This window comes from Nelusetta ayraudi, unplaced genomic scaffold (genome assembly GCF_046127955.1).
Source record: "Nelusetta ayraudi isolate G7.1 ecotype Tasmania unplaced genomic scaffold, CSIRO-AGI_Nayr_v1 ptg000135l, whole genome shotgun sequence".
NCBI lineage: Eukaryota > Metazoa > Chordata > Actinopteri > Tetraodontiformes > Monacanthidae > Nelusetta > Nelusetta ayraudi.
In genome coordinates, this window is record NW_027466185.1 from 2223385 (window position 1) to 2240000 (window position 16616).

The following is a 16616-nucleotide window of genomic DNA, read 5'->3' on the forward strand; positions in this document are numbered from 1 at the left end:
GTTTTCTGTTTTTAGGCTCTCCCAGCAGCTCTGCGGAAGCTGGGACCCTCAACCAGCCCTGGACCTGCTCTGCCGTGGCAGGTTGTCAGGGACGCCTTGGATCACACGGCACAGGCGGCGGCCGATCACATCGACCGGGAGCATTTCTCTGTGTTTTGGGAGTCGTTGCAGGTGAGCTACATTTCATTTTCATTTTATTGTAATTGATTTTTTTCTGCCTGCGTCTCATGGTGGCCCGTCTCCGCTGTGCAGCTTGCCGTGGAGGACGTCCTGGGCTTTGCCGAGGCGAACGGACAGGAAGAGGCGGAACAGGCAGCGGAGCACCTGGAGAGACTCCTGTTCATCCTGCACACGCTGGTGTCCCACAGGAACGGAGCCAAGGTCACAAAGCCCGAAGCTGTGTGCCAGGTAATTCCAGGACACGAGTATCTACTGGTCGTGATGTCATTTCTCTTCTATTCATCACGTCCGTTTGTGCCCGCAGACGGTTCTGCAGCTGATTCGGAGCTCGTCCCTGTCGGCCCCTTGCTCCCGCCTCCTCCTCCAGATCATCTCCTCGCTGCTCCTCGGGGAGAACATCGCGTTGCCTAACCCGCTTGTTCAGGAGATGGTGCAAAAGGCACGTTTGTCTCCAACCAAAGAGGAAAAAACAAAACAAAACAATCTCTGTGTTGTGATGCTGTTTTGACTCTTTGTTCTGGTTCAAAGGTGTTTGCCAGCACAGTGGATCACGATCTGATCCTGGAGTTCACCAAAGAGATGTTCACCATGAAGCAGTTTGAGCAGGTGAGTCGCCGCCGCGGGTCCAGCAGCCCGGCGCTTCACTTTGTGCCCCACCCTTGCTGATCCTCCTCCCCCTCCGGCAGTTCTTCCTCCCCAGCCTGCTGCGTTTCATCGCTGGCCTCCTCGGCCGTGGCGACCTGGCTTCCCACAACGTTTGCCTGGATGTGCTGGTCAGCCTCATTCTCGCCAAAGCTCCGCCCCCCACGGACGGCTCCATGGCCTTCGAGACCTACCCGCTGCTCTTCACCGGACAGACCACGGGGTCAGGCGAAGCAGATTTCTCCTCTCGTCCGATTCTCTGAAATCCCTGAGTTTAAATGTGACGCGTCTCTCTTCCCCCTGCGCCCCAACAGAGCTTTTAGCAGCAAGGAGTCCCGTCAGGCTGGCGGGAGAACAGATCAGCCCGCCGTACCGGAGCTGGTCTTGTCTCTGATCAGACAAGCAGAGGAGAAGCCCATCGCCGACCTGTCGCAGCCCTGGGCCGCCCTGGTGCTGCTGCCGCACGTCAGGTGGGAGAAGGAATATTTACTCAGCGACATCACGGAGTTCAAAGCATCTTTAAAACAAGTTTAGACTCAGGAAGGACTTTGTTAGGATTAGAGACACAGATACCACTACTCCAATACTGGGTACTTGGTAAGGCCATTACACATGATAGAATTACTTAGATTTTTTTCCCCCACAGATGTGTTGTTTGAACAACATTCCTTTGGGGCTGCAACTAACGATTATTTTTGTTGTCGACTAATCTATCGATTATTTTTTTGATTAGTCAATTAGTCATGATTATCTTCTTTATTTTCACCACCTATTTTGAACAGGTACAAATGAGCATGTAGCGGCCGGAGTCCGCTCTTTCAGCAATTTCTATTAACAATAACACGACGCGTCGACGCTTCAATTTTTGCGTCAACGAACTTATGTTGTCGACGTAATCAATTACGTTCGATTTCGTTGCAGCCCTACATTCCTTTGCATCTTTTTCTGGGACATGGAGTGACTGTTTCACTGCAGTACAAACACAATATCATGTCATGTATGCATACATATACAACGGGTATCAGTGTTGTGGTATTGGCACGTATTTTACAAGTACAGTTAGATTACTGATCCTCGGTGCCGATACCTGATACTGGTATCAGTGTCAGGGCATCCCGAGTTAGGATGCTGCTTGCTTGCTCGCATCTGCAGTTTTCGCATTTGACCCTCCAATGTTTTAACATTCCTTTTTCAATGGTCAGGCCTCTGGGTCCCACCAGCGTCATTCCGGCAGTGACAGCTTTCCTCAACCGGCTCCTGTTTGAAATCGAGGAGGAGAAGCTGCAAAAGGGTTTGCGATTCTTCTGTTTCTTCCTCACGACGGCAAAATTGTTTCCCGCGGTCGGCTTTCTTCGCAAGACTAAATTCAAATCTCTCCGTCCCCTCCAGCTGGGCTCTTCGTCACCAGCCAGGCTCTGAGTTGCCTCCTCACGCTGGACAGCTCCGCTGACCTCCTCTCGCTGATCGCCGCCGACAAGATCAACGCCATTCTGCGGTACCTCGCCGCCGTTCTTTTGCCTCGGCTGCTGCGAGGCTTTTCTCAGACCCGTGACCGTTGTGCTGCTCTTCACTTGGCAGGAAGTTCCCCACCGACCCGTCGGCGCTGCTGCTCGGAGATCTGTTCTATTCCCGCCTGTCCGTCAGCGGCATCTCGAAGGATTTGACCCACAATGCGCTGCTGGAGCTCTTCTGCATCCTGCACACCAACATTTCCTCCAACATTTCTAAAGTACGAAACAAGAGGCTCGAATGCATTTCTGCTGTTCCTGAGCCATTGATCACCTTGAACCGTGACTAAACCCTTTTTCCACCATTCCAGGTTCGCCTGCTGACCCTGAGGATTCTCTCTCAGTTCATGGCGGAGCTCCCCCCACTGGCCGAGGTAGGACCATGGGTCCAGATCGCAGCCAGGCCGCGTAAATCGTTCAGCCGCTTTATTTTTTGCCCCGCTGTTCTCTCTCCAGGGCGAGGATGCGGCAGAGGTGCAGCCGGTGTTTGCCGCCTGCCTGCAGGCCGAGCTGGTGCCTGCGTCCGTGCAGGACTACCGAGAGAAGCTGCTCCACCTGCGCAAGCTGAGACACGACCTGGTGCAGCGGACGCTGCCGCAAGGACCCTCTGCCACCTTCCAGCAGGTACGGAGGAAAGGCTTCCCAGCTGCTGCTCTGGTTTTCGGCTCACACGTAGATCCCAAATGGTCTGAAGCGCAGGACGTTCATTCAGTGTGTCGATGTCGTATTTACGCAGATCGGACATGCAACAGTAAAATATATAATTTGGTTTTCTGATCCTTACTTTTCGTCAGTGCAGCGACCTCATTTTCATGACTTTTTCAAAAGGCCTCTTTTTACCAAAGCATTTGATTGATTTTATTGCATCATGGTTTTTGTAACATTATAGTAATTTGAGAGGCCAATTGGAACGTTAGGTTCCGATATGTTGTTGATTAGTGTCCTACTCTATGCTTTTTGCTCTTGCTGCTTGTCTTGATTTTCTGGAAAGTACTTTTAACTGCAATTCTTATACAGTATGAAAGGTGCCGTGTAAATAAAGTCTGACTTATTTACATTATCACATGATTAGGTCCTCTGAAATCCCTATAATTGTCCACAAAGCATCATATTTAGACATCTGTTGACAACATCCACACGTTTGGTCATCAATACAAAGCAAATATGTGGGGTCGAGGTCGCAAACCATACAAAGTCTTGCGCGTGCACTGTGTGAAAAGTGGCGCAAGCAAACAAGATCAGGAACGGACAGTGCTTCTCATCACTGGGGGAATTTGTTACCCTGAAAAAAATGATTGTGAATTTCCAAAATGTCAAAGTAAATCCAAGAGCGAACCATGTCTGAATCATCCTATCCTTCTCTAGGTGCCTCTCCGTTACCTCATCGCAATGCTGTTTATCAACTTCAGGCCCCTGTGGGACGCTGTGATCGAGCTCCTTGTGTAAGTGTCTTGTTTTCTTTTAGTTGCTTTAAACAGCTAGATAAAGCGCTTCTTGTTATTCTTCTATTTTCTTATGGACATCATAGTCTAATATAATCAGCATCGTGTTGGTTGGAATGATCGTGTTGCCCAGAGGCTGGTTTGTCATTCTGAGTAGATTTGGCATTAATAAACTTAATAAACTTTTATTTGTACAGCGCTAAATCACAACCAAAGGCGTCTCAAAGCACTGTGCCACTTATCTTGAAGCAGGGAGGTCCACCAGTCAAAATCAATAGATCTTCAATAAATATGAGTTTGTGACCTTCCTTCTCGCAGGAGCCACGCCAGAGGGATGGACAACAAGGACTTCTGGAAGATCTACAATGAACACCTGGAACTGGTGGCAGGTCTGGCCGGTAAGGGTCTTCCTCCACTGCGTGTCAGGGTCCCAGTGCATTAGATCTCAACAGCAGATCAGCCTTGATTGGGTTGCGGCTCCGTGTGCAGTTCCCCCTCTCTCCCTTTTTTTTTTAAAGGAATTTTCAAATAAATATATATAAATAGAAAATGTTGAGCATTTATTTTGCAGGACACGCAATTGACTTTCAGAATTTCAATAATTTATTTACTAGACATGATCGAAAGTAGGCTAGCGTTTTTATCTTTGTGGAATAAATTTGAGTGTTTTGGAACAAATTTGGCTCGCGACTTCTCTCAGCTTTGCTTATATTTGCTTTTTTTCCAGAGAGAGAATTGCAGGACGATGACGAAGAGCCGCCGGAGGCGGAGCGTGAGCCGGGCTGCGACGTGATCGAGAGCGGCGATGTGGGGCTGCTCTTCCTGGAGCAGCGGCGGCTGGCCTCCGACCCCGAGGGGAGGAGCGACTTCCCCAACTTTCGCAGCCTGCTGTGGCGCTCCATGGCCCAGTTCCCCGAGCGGGTGGAGCCGCGCACTCGAGAGCTGAGCCCCCTGCTGCTCAGGTTCATCAGGTCAGGGGTGAAAAAGCGGCCGACCGGATGCGTTTTTGGCGAGGAGTGGAGCGCCAACGTTGACTCTTGTGTTTCCTCTGAAGGAACGAGTTCTTTCCCGCCGACCTGCTCGTGGCCCCCAACCAAGACCTGAGGAAGAAGGACGATGCTAATCCGGAGGAAACGGGGGCCGCGGGGGAAGGTGAGGAGGAGGAAGAGGAGGAGGAGGAGCCTGACAAGGGAGCCAGAGAACCGAGGAAGACGCTTCCCAGAAGAGCAGCTGCCAAGTACGATCACCCTGAGCTTGCTCCTGTTTTGTCTTTTATAAGGCAGTAATTCATTTATCCATCTTTCTTCTTTAAATTGTGTTGTGGTTAAAACATTGTTTTCCTTTGCAACTCCAAGCTGAGCTGATACTTGTGGCCCGTTCATCCTTAATCTAGAATCAAAGTGTCATTGTAAATTGTTTGGTTTGGTTTTCTTCTAGGCAGCTGATTGCCCACCTGAAAGTGTTTTCTAAATTCACCAACCCTCGAGCCCTCTACATGGAGGGCAGCCTTCGCGAGCTGTACAACCAGGTAACACTTGGATCTTCCGTGCACGGCCACAATCAAGCTCATCACATTTCAATCCCCAACCAATGAACTCCTGAAAAATCAAAGTCAGTTTTTTGTTTGCTCAACCGTTCAAAAATTGTGTGCTTCACCCAGCCGTTCTGAAAAGAAAATGAGCTGTTTGTGATGTCACAAAGGGGAGTGATACCTGGGGATTTAAGATGACTTTTTGTGCAAGGATGTTCCATGCCTTGGAACAGGAATAACATGTTCCACCTTCACCGTCTTCTTCTCTCGTCTCCGCCGCAGCTGCTCTGTCATCAGGACCAGCGTATCCAGCAAGTGGCTCTGGAATGCCTCCTCACATACAAAGACCCTGACATCCTTCCATACAAGTGAGCATGCCACTCCGCCCCTGCCCCACTCAGCAACAAGGGGCCGCTCTCTCCTCAGCGCCTCAGTGGAGTCACTCAGGGCCGTCTGATAGGAATCGCTCGTTCTCCGGTTACTGTCCTGTGTCGTCCGCTACCAGACAGACGTGCTTTCCCCGGGACGTCTTGCGTTACAGATGCTTGTGCTCTGTTCAAGCTGTAACACTGACCTACTTTTAGGACGGAGAACAGACCCAGCCATTCAAATCCTCTTTATCCCCCCTTTTTTTTTAACAGCATAGCCTCTTATGTGACATAATGAGTTGATATTTTTATTAGTCACAACTACGGGTTCTAAATTGTGTCTTGCTGCCCATCTGCTGGCATTTACTTTGAGGAAAAATGGGGAGAATGAATGCCTTGCTGGTGTCAGAGTTCAGAGCAGGCAAACTGCCTTGAGCAGCAAGTCTGCAGAAGCGCATTTCTGCGACTGGCTTTCACGTTTTTGATATGTGACATATGATATGTGTTTGTCCTGTTTTAGGGAGAACCTGGAGAAGCTGCTGGAGGACAGACATTTCAAAGAGGAGATCGTCCATTTCAACATCTGCGAGGAGAAGGGCGTGGTGGAGGCGTCGCACAGGGCCAGGCTCATCCCCATCCTGATGAGGTGCGTCGCGTTTGACCACCCACTCGCACAGATTGCTGAGAAATCTCAACTTTTGGAACATTACAAAGTCATTTTCAAAGTTTTTTTTTTCTCCACTGGGTCTTTTTACCCTGCCGGTGTCGCTTTGCGCTCGCTCTGGAGGGACCTGTTGGTTTTGTTTTGATTGTGCAAAATGCCTCAGGACTCCTCTGGATGTGATTGGTGACGATTGGACTGTGTATTTTTTCCGTCTTAAAGTAATCGGTCCTAAATCAGGTTATGAATCACTGGTTACCGGTCGTTTCAGCCGTCAAATCACCAGCTGTGTCCTCGCTCTTCCAGGGTCCTGTTTGGACGTCTGCGCAGCAAAGCGGGCAGCAAGTTCCAGGGCAAGGCCAGCGCCGCCACGCGCTCCTCCATCATCCTGCGCTTCTTGGCTGGCTGCCAGGCGGAGGAGCTGGGGATATTCATCAACCTGCTGCTGGAACCCGTCCACCATCACTCCGAGGGTAGAGAGCTGATTTAACACACACACACGCACACACACACACACACACACACACACACACACACACACACACACACACACACACACAGTTGTTTTTGCGTTGTTGTTTTTTTTTGCCAGATTATAACCCATCTTCAAGGCCCAGTGAGTCATATTTCAAAAAGACGTCTTTGTATTTAGTGGAATAGGAAATACAGAGACACCTGTTGATTTTTTTTCTTCAGTGGGTCCACAAGTAAGGACACGTTGGCAATATTACACCACCTGAGTAGCCCACAACATGGGTCTGATAAGAATTTGTGACTTTTAACTCCTAAGTTTTCCTCACTGGACTTCTATGTTAATACTTTGGTCAAGGTTTTATTTCAGTTCATTTTTATTTATTCTGGCCATTGATTTCACTTATCACTATCCAACACACAACACAACACATGAATCATTGACCGAAAAAGGATTTAAGTCAGGCTTTGAGGCTTCTATATGCTTATCCTGTGTAAGCAGTCCAACCGTCAAGAATGTCCACTGAAAAATTACAGAATTCAAGTGAACTGTACAAAAATAGAAAAACATACAAAGAAAACATCAGAGTTAAGTCATTTTCTTTTTCTTTTTTGAACGTTGATATAGAACAACATAACTTGAGTCCATTCCATAGTTTCACATCGAAAACTGAAACGCATCCGCATTTTACATTTGTTGTTGCTACACGTATTTCAAAACTAAAAAGCCTTCTTGCCAGCCATTTCATTTTGTATCAAAAACCTCTGACAGCTGCCTAAATTTCCAGTTTAACGAGAGAATTGCAACGTGCCGTCTTTCTGTCCAGGCTCCTGTCTGGCGGCGGTGCAGAGAGCCGTGGCACTGACGGACCCGGCCGCCGTCCTGCCGCTGGGCCGCCAGCACAGCCTGCTGAACGTCATCACCGTGGTGATGGACAAGCTGGGCCACCTCGTCCACATCTATCTGCCCAAGGTGCTGCAGATCCTGCTGTGCGTCACCGCCTCGGTGTCCAGCCTCCTCGACCAGAGAGAGCAGGTAACCAGGAGAGGTGGCCGTCCTGTCTGCTCACTTCAGCTTCTGTATTAGTGGATGAAAGAAAAAATACGACCAAAATCACAATATGGGTCTTTTTTATTGTTGTTTCAAAAAAAAAAGGTAAACAATTCAACTTTTAGCTCACAGAAACAGATTTAAAATAAAAACGATTTCAAACCTGCAGAAATACAGCAGTGGAAAAAAACGTTTTCCTCAAGCCCAGTTGCTGTCATTAAATATTTGTCAGTGTGTTTCAAAAGGTTATCAAAAGGTGGCGTCATCTTGGTGTACTTCCATCCAGTTCTGAGCTGGACGTGCAGCATGAGGGGAAATGTTGAATGCACTAATATAAACTGTACTTAGAGACTTGAGACTGAATCTGAGCACAATTCTGTGCATCACAAATGCATGAGGTGTTTTTCCACCTCTGTAATTTACAATTTTCAGCCTAATTCTAATACTGAAATCACATTAGGAAATCCTCAGAATGCAAGTAACCAAATGAAAGTGAAGGAGCTGTGTTCTGATTGGCTCCCTACTGTCTTTAGCTGCGTCCAGGGTGCATCAGCCCTCTGAAGAACCTGAGGCGCCTCGGCGTCCTCAGGATCCAGGACTTCTTCGACGGCTTCGACTCGTACAGCTTCACTCTGGACGAGCTCGACGCCGTCTTCCAGGCCGTCGTCTGGCCTCAGGTACGTGTTTTTTTGTCCGTTCGTCTGCGCGAGGCACAACACCAATGTGTGTTTTGATTGAGAGTTTATTTTGAACGTGTCAACAGAAATGATAAAAGCAACAACAACACAAAATATATTTGTAATATATGGTACAGTTTACATGAAGAATAAGAATACAGCAAAAGGTACAGACTCATGGAATTTCATACTAAAAGAACTTTAAAAAAGTTCCCTTTTTAAATCCAAGCAAATTTCTTTGTTTGTTGTCAATGTTTGATTTTTAGCCTAAAACATGTTCCGCACCATTTGATAAGTAACCAAATGTTCAAATTTCTTTTACTGTGAAATGAATAGGTGTGTATGATCCAGTTATCCAACTTCATGAATGAGACAAATTGCTCTTTTTTTGAATTGCGATGAAAGGCAGCAGTGCCATTTTTTGGTGGTTTCCCCAGATCACTGCGCAGTAGCGCAGGTGCCTCAGCCTTCTCACCCTGTGTGCTGTTTCCCCCCCAGGTGTGCCGCCTCCCCACCGAGAGCACCTACTCCCCCACCCCTCTCCTCAAACTCATCCACGTGTGGTGCAAGAACGCCAGGTCAGACTCCGCCCCTCACGCGTACTAGAAGCTGAAGAAGAACCGCAGCAACGCACAGAATTTTATTTCCAAGTGAGATTTCCGTCCTTGTGCTTCCAGGTATTTCCCCCTCCTGGCCAAACAAAAAGCCGACCAGCCGGAGTGCGACGTCCTCCGCAACGTCTTTGCGCTCCTCCTGGCCAAGAACGCGTCTCCGGCGACCGTCGCCATGGTGATGGACGTGGCTGAGTCCCTCGCCACCACGGAGGATTTTGTCGCCTCAGAAACGGAGACGGAGCTGAGTGTCAATGATGCCGTCTTCCCCCAGCCACCGGAGGGCAGTCTGGTCGTCGCAGGTTGGTACTAAAATGAATGAATGAACTCATTCATTCATTCATTCATTCAAAAAAGGATCGGCCACCGGTGTTGGAATGAACTGCACTCAGTAAAATCATCTTCTCACACACTTACATTTCATAAAGGTTACATAAAACACTGATTTATATGTCGATGTTGTGTACATAGCTTTTAAGATAATCCAACTGCCAATATGATGTGAATGTCTTGTTTGTTCCTTCTTAGCCTATAAATATTTTTAGTTTATTTTATTTCTTTTAATTTCTTTTTAATCAATTTAATCATAATCATATTTTCTTTATAGTTTTGCTGCAATTATGCAAATGTTCCCAATGTGGGATTAATAAAGGCTTCTTCTTCTTCCTCCTCCTCCTCCTCCTCTCCCCCCTTCCAGACTCGTTAAGCCAGGGCTCCAAGCTGCTGCTGCCTCACATCTCCACCCTGTTGCAGTACCTCAGCGGAGTCGTGCGCAACAGCGACAGACTCAAGAAGAAAAAGTTCAGGTCCCAGGTGGCCAAGGAGCTCAACATCCTGTCCAAGTCAGTGGCAGCGTGACGCAATATCATATTTTATTTAAATGTTTTTTTTTCCTGCTGTTTTCTCAAATGTTTTCTCGCACGCGACTCTGCTCAGGTTGAGCCGATTTGTGAGCGACAAGGAGCAGAGCTCGGTTCTCATTGGCCTGCTGCTGCCCTACCTCCAGCGACCCAGCAACACTCAGGTGAGAGCCTGTTTGAACTAAGCCAATGTGAACAAGTGTCATACATATTTTCTTTCAGGTCTGTGTTTTTCATCACAGGCAGCCTCGTGCAGTTGGTTACATTAAGAAAAGGATGAATCTCAAGAGAGCAGCCTTTTTAACCCCCACAGTTGGTTTTTGGTTAAGCTGATGCTTAGGAAGCGCACAACAAGAAGGAAGCCGATGAGGTTGGGAGGAGCGTCACGGTGGACTTCCTACCGTGCCTTCTGTGTCATCACAAAGGGACGTTTTCTGTCAGTCTTTGTTTTATCTGAGAAAGGGAGCGAGCAATAGAGGGACACACTCGAGACTCATTGTTAGGAAATATAAATGCATTTTGGATAATCTTTGCTCAAGATTTTACAGGGTTCTTGTAAAGTTCCGCCTTTTGTATGAAAAACAATTGATTGTATTGTCTCATTGTCCCCCAGACGTCAGTTTCTTTTGCGTGTTTCACACAGTTTCTGTCTCTTCCTCCTCAGGAGACAGAACTCGACATCCTGGCCACCATCCAAAACCTGCTGCGTCAGTGCGTGCAGCCCTCATCCTTCCTGCAGCCCCTCAGCAAGCTCTTCTCCATCATCCACCACAAGCTGCCCATGCAGGCGCTCGTCAGCGTCTTCCAGGTACGACCTCGTCATCGCTCGCTAGGTCTGCGGCATCATGTGACGCCACGACGTGTTCCGACCTCCTCCCCAACCCTAACCCCTGCCACTCTGCTTTCAGACGCTGTCCGACCTGGAGCCGTCCCTCACCTACATCACTGACATGGCCAGCAAGGTGGGATCAAGTACCACGTGCAGTGGTTGGAGAAAAAGTTTTTGGACACCTCGTGCATTTGTGATGCGATGTATTGCGCCAAGTACCAGTCTGAAGTCTTTGACTGCAGTGCAGATTATTTTTGCACAGTCGCCAACACTTTTTAGAGTACAAGAACTAGAAGAATTTAGATTTCCTATTTTGTCTTATTAAAAACACACATTCAGTTTGTCTGGGTACCTTTGATAGAATAAAACCTCTTGAAAGACACATAGAAAATTCTCTGGCAAATATTTAATGACAATAATTGGGATTGAGGAAAAATTTAAGGGTGTCCAAAAACTTTTTTCCACTACTGCGCTTCAGAAAAGTCTTTTTGCTTCGAACCTCAACCTGAACCTGCAGAGTTTGATTTGATAATCTGCAGATTATCAAATCAAATGTGTTGATTTTGTTGCACATTTTCGGGGCTTTTAATCCTTTAAAAAAAAACAAAAAAACAACCTGATCTTAATCATACTGCACAAGTTTAGCATACTTAATACTGATGATGGGATTCACACTGAGAGAGACACAGGCCGGGAGAGATATCAGTCCTGTCTGTGACACAAAGGGCGATGAGTTAAAGTGAGGTGGATATTATACATTGATTCCATCATTCCACCATTAGGACTCAAGTATTTAACATGCCTACACCCATCAGGTGAAACACCCAAATTTAAAAAAAAAATGGAGAGGGTTGTTTTAAATGCAAGCCATTCGCATTGAATTCGTCATTCACATTGAATATGACTACAAACACTAAAATAAACTCCTGTTGTCACCCTGTGTTAGCCAAATTAAACATCAACGTCAATGGCAGAAGCTCTCTTGTTCTCTCCCCTGCAGCTCAACGCCTTCGACAGCCGCCACCTGGATGAGATCTACTTCGACGTCCGTCTCACGGCCTTCCAAGACGCCACCAGGCGGGTGAACAGCATGAGCACCCTGGACCTGGACTACATCGGGGCGCTCATGCACAACTGCTTCCACACCTACGAGGTGAGAACGTCACCTCCCAAGATGCACAGAATAAAAGAGTATTTTATTGTCATTAAGCATCACGGCACTTCGAGCTCTGTTCAAACTAGTTTTATGAAATGATCTACTGGAATGCTCGAAGAAGGTCACTAGTGCAGTCAGGGTATGCTGAACACATTATGGGATGGCTTTGACAGTTGTTGAATGTCTAATTGAATGTGCTTTTAGAGAATAAATGTCAAGTGCGATATGCGGCTTTACAGAAGTTGAATGCTTTAAAATTGTAAAACATTTCTTAAACCAAGCTTTGTATTATAATCACACTTAGTTGTGTGTGCTAAACTATAAAAGAGCAAACACAGCATGATGGTTTATATATTATGTTCTGTTAAACAGCCTGCTTTTAGTGTGTTCACACCGAATGTTGCACACTATTGGACATGGTTTTCTTTAAACACTGAAATGTTCCCATACTTGTTCAGCACATGTTGACTGATTTCCATGCACTCATAAAGATTGCAGGGCGTTATTTCATAAAACTGGTTATAATGGAGTCCACTGCATAAATGATCAGTGAACCCAAACTTTTGAACAAGCTTTTGTGACCTCTATATTTACAGAAATGTACTAATTCACACTCCCCTGTTCCGCTTGCCATTCTGCCTCCATGCAGATCGGTGACATGTCGCTGGCGGACAACGCCACCTTGTGTCTGTCCGCCGTGGTCAGCCAGCTGGCCGCGCTCGGCATCGGCGAGCAGACCTACAAGGATGTGGTCCTGCACACCATCCTGGTCGCCGTGCTCAAGGGGCTCCGCAGCAAGACCGAGGTCACCCAGACTCTCAACGTGAATTCACACGTTTAAAGTTTCCCTGCAGTCAACTTGTGCTTTTTGGCTCCTCCAGAGCGTGCAGCACGATTACACCTCGGTGCTGGCCTGCCTCGTCAAGACCTTCCCCTCCAGAAAAGAGTTCCGGGACCTCGTCCAGCTGACGGACTACAATGACCCCGAGTCTGACTTCTTTGAGCATATGAAGCACATTCAGGTGAGAGAGCGAAGCAGCGGGGACTGGAGGTGGGCGCGTCAGGGTTTTTACGCCCCACATACCTGCATCTACATTATCACAACCCGCCTCATCCAGCAACCTGCTGTCATTGAAAGACCAATATGTCTTTGAATATGGCTTTTTTATTCAGTCAAAAAGGTGGTTGTAAACATCTTTGATAGGCCCGCAACAAACAGAATACAATAACATAAACACATTTCCCACATTAACCCGAGTGTCTCTCTTTTGGCAAACAAAGTAGAATATACAGTAGCAGCCTAAAGGTCCTTACACACCGGGAGCGAATTCGCTAGACCAATAATTTGCCTTTTTTAAACCTATTGAAGACAATGGAATTTTTGCAGAGCGGGAAAGCGTCTGTTATTTTTTCCGCTCTTGTGTCGAATCTTTTGGAGGCAAAAAGGCGAATGCTGGAACTCTGACCAATCAAAATGTTGTTGGATGGTCGATGACGGTGGATGGTTGAACTTACCCATCTCCTCTTACGTGGTGTAGAAGGCGGTTGTTCGTTTCACGCACGTAAAACAAAACTTCTCGATCACCACACTTTAAAAACTCCTATCTTTTATTCTTTTGTTTAAATGTCTTCCGTAAAGCTTTCTAAATGATGAGCACATCCAAAGAAAAATGTAAAAATCTTTCATGGCCACAGGAACTCCAATAACGTGGTCAAAAAACTGTTACTAGTCGCCACTTCTGAACCAAACATTTTGTATCTTCTACCTGCTGCTGTGTAATCACCTAAAGCTATATATCCACCTGACGCACACAACACGCCCTCTCAAGACTGGAAAAACTCATAATAATAACAATAATAATAATAATAATAATAATAATAATAATAATAATAATAATAATAATAGTAATAATTGCTGAACATTTTTATCAATCCAGTAAGCAGAATCCACATGTCCGCGATAAACCAAGGTACTAGCCATACGAAAGTCATTACTTTAATTTAACGGCTGCAACACCTCTCTCAAGAACGATATTAGGTGAACCCAAACACTTCTATTCTTTTTCTTTTTCTTTTTTATTACGACCTTCACCAGGACATCATCATCACTTGAGGATGTAGTCGACTCCATTGTTTCTCCTGCGGCGCAACAGAAAGAGCCCCAAACTTCCTTCGCTTAGCAAATTTGATATGCATATTTGCATTGCGCTTGGTGTGTACAAAAAAAATAATTGTATTTCTGCGTTGCTTATTCGCGTCGCTTTGCCTATTGCCTGGTGTGTAAGGACCTTCAAATATAAGATAATAGATAATAAAATAAGCAGCCCAGCCTGCCCCATCAATAAAGTGATAATGGCTTGACTGGGCTCAGCCCAATCATCACCAGCCATGATCAGCCATCACCCGCAGTTTACAGGTTGATCCACGTGTCACTTGCGGGGACGTCAGTTTGTCCAAATCCGATGTGCTTACTTCATATTTAAACGTTGCGTCTTTTCAGATCCACCGTCGAGGCCGCGCCCTCAGGAAGCTGGCCAAGCAGCTGACCGACGGCCACGTGGCCATGACGCCTCGCTCGCTGCAGGACTACATCATGCCGTACGCCATGACGGCGCTGCTGGATGAGAAGATGCTCAAGGTGGATAGACTCACAGGAGTTCTGCAAATGTGTATATACTGTATTTTTTTTCTCCTTCTTCTTTCATGTCTGACCCATCCTCCTCCTCCTCCTCTTCCTCCCCTCAATGCGCCGCAGCACGAGGGCATGATATCGGCGTCAGTGGAGGTGGTGGGCGCCGTGTGCCGCCGCTTGACCTGGTCCAAGTATCTCTACTACCTGAAGCACTTTGTCCACATTCTGCAGACATCGCAGGTGGAGCAGAAACTGGCTGTGAAGTGAGACCTCATCGCTGTTTCCTTCTTTAGAAAGCTGCAATTTGATGAGATGTGTTTTGTTCATAATGTATCTGTCTTGTGTTGCCTAAGTTTGCTGGTCACAGTGCTGGAGGCTTTCCATTTTGACCATCAGACCCTCAGCAGAGAAATGGAGGCGGCCAAAGCCAGAGATGGTGAGGGATCAGCTTCATCATTTATGACATTATTCTGTGTATCATATCCACGTTATGATGTCACACAAGCTTTATTTTTTTATTTTTCATTCATGCATGATTAATCTGGAAAAAAATCTTCCGCCACTTTTTAACTCTTCATCACCATCGATATCATTTTATTCCATATAATTCATCACATTTACAAATGTATATACATGAATGTGCAATTCATCTACTAAACATATTTGTTTAGTAGATGAATTATACACAATACACAATACACAATTTCTTCTATTTTTCTTTCACATCCTACACACACTCCCAAGTAGCACCTTTCCCCTCCCACATACCATTTAAAGAAAGGTTGTTTGTGCGTCTTTTTAAACTGGTTTATGTTTGTATTGTGTCTAAGCTGAAGCTCCAGACTTACAGCAGCAGCTGTGGCTCAGTTGGTGTGTCTGAACACATGTCTGAAGTGTCCTTGGGCAAGACACTGAATCCTAATTGCTCCCAATGGGGCTGGCAGCGCCTTGCATGGCAGCAGCCACCCATTGGTGTGTGTGTGTGTGTGTGTGTGTGTGTGTGTGTGTGTGTGTGTGTGTGTGTGTGTGTGTGTGTGTGTGTGTGTGTGTGTGTGTGTGGGTGGGTGGGTGGGTGAATGAGAGGCCAATGTAAAGCGCTTTGAGGTACCGTGAAGGTGCTGGAAAGCGTTATATTAAGTGCAGTCCATTTACCATTGACATGAATTTTCTTAAAATGAATAACCAGAAAGAGTCTCAGAAATTCTCTCTCTTCATTGTAACCGCGTCTCGACCTGAACGTCAACGTGAATATTGTCCGCTTCTCAAGCCGTCGCCGTCACTGAGGACGACCATCCTCCCCTGGCCGACGAATCGGACGCCAGCGATGACGACGAGGCGATGGAGGTGGCCGGCGAGGCAGCGGCGGCTGCTGCGTCCAGCGCTCCCATGGAAGTGGACGGCGTCTCGAAGGAGGTCAAGAGGCCGGCGGCCCCGGTGTCCAGCGGGCTGCCGCAGAGCAGAGAGGAGCTGGAGTCTCTCATCAGCCTCATCCACGGGACAGTGAACAACAGCGTGCTGCCTCGCCTGCACAAGTGCCTCAACGCCAAGGTGAGTGCACGACTGCACGTTTCCCATCACCTCAGAGGATGATTCTTTTAATATATAACTTTACTTCGGACAATTTAAGAAAGAATGAAAATATTGAACGACAATTAAAAAAAAAATCTGATTATGCAAATGAATACATATGTAATACATCAATATAAAGAATAAACAGAAAAGCAGCACGCAAACAAGTGTTCCTACGCCTGCTAGGGGTGAGAATTGCTATGCACCTCCTGATGATTCAATTCGATTCTGATTCAGAGGGCTACGATGCAATTCATCCCGATTAATCAAGAATTGTGTTTATCACGATTCATGTATATATATGTATATATATATATATATATATACATATGTATATATGTGTATATATATGTATATATGTGTATATATATGTATATATGTGTATATATATATATATATATATATGTATATATATGTATATATATATA

General features: G+C 46.4%; 1 protein-coding gene across 1 annotated transcript in view; it reads left to right on the plus strand.

Annotated features, from left to right (window-relative positions):
- The window catches only part of utp20 (UTP20 small subunit processome component), a 29328-nt gene that overhangs the window by 2416 nt on the left and 10296 nt on the right, over positions 1-16616 (plus strand). Inside the window, exons 8-41 of the mRNA XM_076011513.1 lie at positions 16-171; positions 253-408; positions 485-619; positions 709-786; positions 867-1045; positions 1137-1292; positions 2025-2113; positions 2212-2317; positions 2401-2551; positions 2642-2704; positions 2787-2954; positions 3696-3772; positions 4091-4170; positions 4500-4743; positions 4827-5009; positions 5210-5300; positions 5586-5671; positions 6192-6317; positions 6639-6805; positions 7631-7839; positions 8388-8531; positions 9030-9109; positions 9209-9444; positions 9840-9984; positions 10079-10166; positions 10667-10810; positions 10911-10964; positions 11832-11984; positions 12637-12792; positions 12869-13009; positions 14488-14625; positions 14743-14882; positions 14973-15055; positions 15887-16167. Of these exons, the coding sequence (XP_075867628.1) occupies positions 16-171; positions 253-408; positions 485-619; positions 709-786; positions 867-1045; positions 1137-1292; positions 2025-2113; positions 2212-2317; positions 2401-2551; positions 2642-2704; positions 2787-2954; positions 3696-3772; positions 4091-4170; positions 4500-4743; positions 4827-5009; positions 5210-5300; positions 5586-5671; positions 6192-6317; positions 6639-6805; positions 7631-7839; positions 8388-8531; positions 9030-9109; positions 9209-9444; positions 9840-9984; positions 10079-10166; positions 10667-10810; positions 10911-10964; positions 11832-11984; positions 12637-12792; positions 12869-13009; positions 14488-14625; positions 14743-14882; positions 14973-15055; positions 15887-16167 (4683 nt within the window). The remainder of the gene's footprint in view (positions 1-15; positions 172-252; positions 409-484; positions 620-708; positions 787-866; positions 1046-1136; positions 1293-2024; positions 2114-2211; positions 2318-2400; positions 2552-2641; positions 2705-2786; positions 2955-3695; positions 3773-4090; positions 4171-4499; positions 4744-4826; positions 5010-5209; positions 5301-5585; positions 5672-6191; positions 6318-6638; positions 6806-7630; positions 7840-8387; positions 8532-9029; positions 9110-9208; positions 9445-9839; positions 9985-10078; positions 10167-10666; positions 10811-10910; positions 10965-11831; positions 11985-12636; positions 12793-12868; positions 13010-14487; positions 14626-14742; positions 14883-14972; positions 15056-15886; positions 16168-16616) is intronic.